Source organism: Cornus florida, unplaced genomic scaffold (genome assembly GCF_030987335.1).
Source record: "Cornus florida cultivar Cherokee Brave unplaced genomic scaffold, ASM3098733v1 CherokeeBrave_3.0.0_Hap2_Chr10, whole genome shotgun sequence".
In the NCBI taxonomy this organism is placed as follows: domain Eukaryota; kingdom Viridiplantae; phylum Streptophyta; class Magnoliopsida; order Cornales; family Cornaceae; genus Cornus; species Cornus florida.
The window spans coordinates 25,663,505-25,668,227 of record NW_026775580.1 but is presented as its reverse complement, the minus strand read 5'-3'; the positions used below and the strand labels follow the sequence as shown (position 1 = coordinate 25,668,227).

The following is a 4,723-nucleotide window of genomic DNA, read 5'->3' as shown; positions in this document are numbered from 1 at the left end:
TTACTTGGAAAGGAAGATGCCAGCCATTCTACATGGCCAGTTGAATGATTGTGGATTTCCAATTTTCATAGATGGAAGGGTGGTACTCTTTCAAGTACACACCATTCACAGGATGCCTATAAGACCCTCCATCTATATTTATCAATCTATAAGCCCCTTTTCCAAGGACTCGTTCTACCAAATAAGGACCTTCCCAATTAGGAGTCCATTTTTCATACTCCAAACTTTTAACTCCGGGTGGAAATTTGACCTACCATACAAAGTCTCCTTCTATAAATGTCTTTGCCTTAACCTTTTTGTTGTATGCCCGCATGACTTTCTTCTTTTGAGCAATAATATGATCTAGAGCATTGAGACGAACTTCATCAAGGTCTTCTAATTCCGCTAACATGGCATGGTTGTAATCTGCTGTTAGCCTATTTTGGAAAGCCACCCTTGCAGACTTGATTGTCATCTCCATTGGAAGGACAGCATCATGTCCATATGTAAACACATATGGTATGACGCCTGTACTTGACCTTTTTGAATTTCTGTAGGCCCAAAGAGCTTCAGAAAGCAAGTGATGCCACTCCCTTGGATGATCCTCAATCATCTTTTCAAGGATGTTGAGGACTACTTTGTTGGAAGCTTCTGCCTGTCCATTTGCTTGGGCAAAATATGGAGTGGAACTGATCACTTGTACACCACACTCAGCACAATAATCCAAGACCTTGCTTCCAACAAAGGATAGACCTCTATCAGTGGTGATAGTCTCTAGAATTCCAAACCAATGTATAATGTGCTTCTTAATAAAATCAATCACCGTTGACTACTTACAAGTCTTTGGTGGAATAGCTTCCACCCACTTTGTGAAATAATCGGTTGCCACCACTATGTGAGTATGGCGATCTGAAGATGGAGGCCTTAGCTTTCCAATAAAGTCCAAAGCCCACCCTCTAAATGGCCATATTTTCACTATCGGCTGTATATTAATAGCTGGAACTCTTTGGATCGGGCCATGTTCTAGACATGCAGTATAAGTCTTGGCAAACTCTATGCAGTCTTTCAATATGCCTTTCCAATAATAACCATACCTTCTAAGGAGCCACCTCATCTTGATTCCAGCTTGATGTGCTCCGCATATTCCAAGGTGTGTTTCCGCTATTACCCTCATGGATTCATCCTTTCCAAGGCATCTTAACAAAAGTCCATCTTCTTTACTCTTCTTATAGAGGTCCCAATCAATCAGAATGTAATGTGGCGCCAAAAGCTGAATTCTCTTATCCACCTTGGAGCTAGGCTCTTGCAAGAATTGGATAATTGGTGTTCTCCAATCATCCAAATCTAATCCATCTATATCAATATTGAAAACCTCCCATGGCTTATTGGCAGGTTTGAATTTTTCTGGCTCTTCAGATTGGAAATGACTTGCCATCTCATACCATAACTCTACCGAAGGAAGAGTTCTTCTTTTAACTGTGATCTGAGCTTCTTCCACACCCGGTGGGACTTTCAGGAAAGGCCTCAAATGCCAGTTAAGACATCTATATTCTTCAAATAATTGGCTAAGTATCAAGTTGGAATCTCCAATAATCTGGACCTTCTCCACCTTTAGCTCTAGCAGAATCTCCAGCCCAATAATTAATGCCTCGTACTCAGCTTGGTTGTTTGTACACTTGAAATCCAAGAAGAAAGAAAATTTGGTTTTCCTTTCTTTCGGAGAAATGATGACTATTCCAGCTCCACCTCCATCATGAGTGCTTGATCCATCAAACATAAGAGTCCAAGGTGTATAGTCAAGGTAGAGATTATCCACCTCATCACATATTTCTGAATCTATCTTAGTAGATGGATGATCTGCTAGAAACTCTACTACCGCCCTTCCTTTGACTGCCTTTTGTGGAATATACTTGAAGGAAAACTCCATTAAGGCAAATGACCACTTTCCAATACGTCCAGTGATCAAAGGCTTGGAAAGCATATACTTAATCAAATATATTTGGGAGATTACATACACGGCCACTGGCAACATATAAGTTCTCAACTTCATAGCCGCATAGTATAAGGAAAGACACAACTTTTCAATGGAAGTATACCTACATTCTACTGGAGTGAGCACCCTACTTAGATAATAGATGGCTTGCTCTTTCCCCCATTCATTATTCTGAGCTAATAGAGTTCCAATGGACTCATCGGCGGCCGATAAGTATAATTTTAAAAGCCGCTTCTTGATTGGAGGCATCAGCACTGGAGGGTTGGCCAGGTAGCTTTTCAAACCTTCAAAGGCTTGCTGGTGCTGTTCTGTCCACTTGAATTCCTCAACACCTTTCAATTTCAGCAAAGGGGAGAAAGCATGAGTCTTTCCAGCATGGTTGGCAATGAACCTCCTTAAATATCCAACTTGACCGAGGAATCGCTGCAACTCTTTCTTAGTGCCTGGTGGCTTTGCTTCAATAATTGCCTTTGCTTTATTTTGATCTATCTCAATACCCCTTTGGTGGACCAGGAAACCTAGGAAATTTCCAGCTGAAACCCTAAAAACACACTTCAAAGGATTCATCTTCAACTTGTGCTGCCTCATCCTTTTAAAAGCCATTTTCAAATTGTGGAGATGTTGATCTTTAGCCGAGGACTTGATGACCACATCATCAATGTAGACTTCTAAGAAATAGCCAATCATGTCATGGAATATAGCATTCATGGCTCTTTGATATGTTGCTCCGGCATTCTTCAGCCCAAATGGCATGACAACCCATTCAAAGGTTCCAATAGAACCTGGACATCTGAAGGCTGTCTTGGCAATATCTTCCTCTGCAATGTAAATCTGGTTGTACTCGGAATGTCCATCCATGAATGAAAGAATTTCATTCTTGGCAGCAGAGTCTACTAACTGGTCAACAATAGGCATGGGATACTCATCTTTTGGAGTTGCAAGATTGATATTCCGGAAATCCACACATACCCTTAGCTTGCCATTTTTCTTAATAACTGGAACTATATTGGAAATCCAGTCAACATACCTGGCGGTTCTTATAAAACCAGCCTTATGTAGCCTTTCTATCTCTTCTTTGACCTTTAGAACAACTTCCTGGGACATCCTTCTTGGAGGCTACTTGAAAGGCTTGAAACCTTCCTTAATTGGCAACTTATGCTTTACCAGCTCTCTGGAAAGTCCTGGCATTTCCTCATATGTCCATGCAAAGCAATCTTTGTATTCTTCAAGTAAAGAAATCAATTCATCTCTAAAGATTGGTTCCAAAAGCTTACTGATGTAGGTAGGCCGAGGGTCTTGCTCCATTCTAAGATTGATTTCCAACAAAGGATCTTGCACTTCGGCCTTAAGATCCTCTAACTTCGCTGGTGCTGCCTTTAAATCTATGAGTTAGATAGCATCCAACTTGTCTTCAACATCTTCCATAATCTCCAAAACATTGGTTGAAAATAGAGTACCAGCAACAGCAGCTCTTTCCAACCGTAGTTCGGCTAGATATGCTTTCAACCTGGCAAGGCAACAGTTAACCGCCAAGTATTCTATTTTCTTTAGGTTTCTCTTCCATAAAAACTTTTGTTTGAAATGTATTACTGAACACCGGCCTTGGGTAGAATTGTTGACCTTAGTGTTTCTTGGAAAAGCTCCCTTACATCTTCTTCCGTAAGAGTCCTTCTCATGGTGGCCTTCCTTGGACGGCCCTTGTTATCCTTTCTAATAAATCTTATTGGAACGAATTCTTCGCTATACAACTCAGCATCTGCATGGTAAACCTTTGCCACAAATGGCTGGCTATCAGCTTCCACCACTTTTACCTCATCTCCATCCCAAAATATTAGCATTTAATGGAGCGAAGATGGAATGAAAAAATTTGGGTGAATCCATTCGCGGCCTAAGAGCAAGTTATAAGCCGCTGTGGACTCAATAACAAAGAAAGCTGTTATGGAAGTTCTATTTCCCACCGTTAACTCCAACGGTAGGATTCCTTGCGTCTTCACTATTCCTCCTGTGAATCCACTAATGGACACATCACTTGGAATGATATCTTCAGGAGACTTTCCAAGCATGCGCATAACATTGACTGGAACAACATTCAACACCGAACCATTGTCCACCAGAACTCTTTCTAAAGTCCTTCCTTCCACTAGCACCTTGATGTACAAAGGTTTGAGCTACTGAGTCATGCCATATGGTGGCTTTTCCAACACAATTTTCTTTGGCCTCGTGAGGCTGTTCTCTTCAATCACAACCCCCTTTAATTTCTAGAGATGCTCAGCTTCATCTTTAAAAACCTCTTCTATATGGATACCTTTGTCTGGTTCCATTATGAATGGCCCAAAATTAGACTCTCTAAGACTTTCCATGGGTGGACTTGTATCTATTACATCTCATTCCATTGAATTGGGCTGATCTGGTTGTGGCTCAAAAAATAAAAGAAGAACCACTACCATATTGCAAGTAAATTCACCTGGAAGGCTCCCAAAACAGATTTTCTTGTTGCTACTGGAATTGCTGGGAATTTCCAAATCTGTTTTATCTTTCATCGGAGGATTGTCTGTAGTCAAGGAATTTCCAACCTTTGAATCAAGATCTAACAAATCATCAGGATCTCTCTCCTTTCCTCTAGCTAGAAGCTCTGATAAATCTAACGGCCTAGTAGTCTTCTTTGGATAACTGGACCAGCCATGGTCTTTGTCCCATAACCTTCTTCTATCAGCCCTCTTCCTTTGCTGCCTTCGTTTTTGTGTGCGGTTC

General features: G+C 41.1%; 1 protein-coding gene across 1 annotated transcript; it reads right to left on the bottom strand.

The window, feature by feature from the left end:
- Nucleotides 1-250: 250 nt before the first annotated feature.
- Nucleotides 251-3,076, bottom strand: LOC132277443 (uncharacterized). The gene is made up of 2 exons (XM_059779300.1): nt 817-3,076; nt 251-675 (listed from the first exon to the last, which is right to left on the bottom strand). Exons 1-2 carry the CDS (start codon nt 3,074-3,076, stop codon nt 251-253), a joined length of 2,685 nt encoding a protein of 894 aa, XP_059635283.1.
- Between the last annotated feature and the right edge of the window lie 1,647 nt (nt 3,077-4,723).

Bases quoted from the DNA above. Each gene is read 5' to 3' on its own strand.
- LOC132277443 (XM_059779300.1), bottom strand. From the start codon at position 3,076: ATGTCCCAGGAAGTTGTTCTAAAGGTCAAAGAAGAGATAGAAAGGCTA. The intron at 676-816 runs GTAAGTAGTCAA...GTGGTGTACAAG, and splicing joins AGCTATTCCACCAAAGACTT to TGATCAGTTCCACTCCATAT.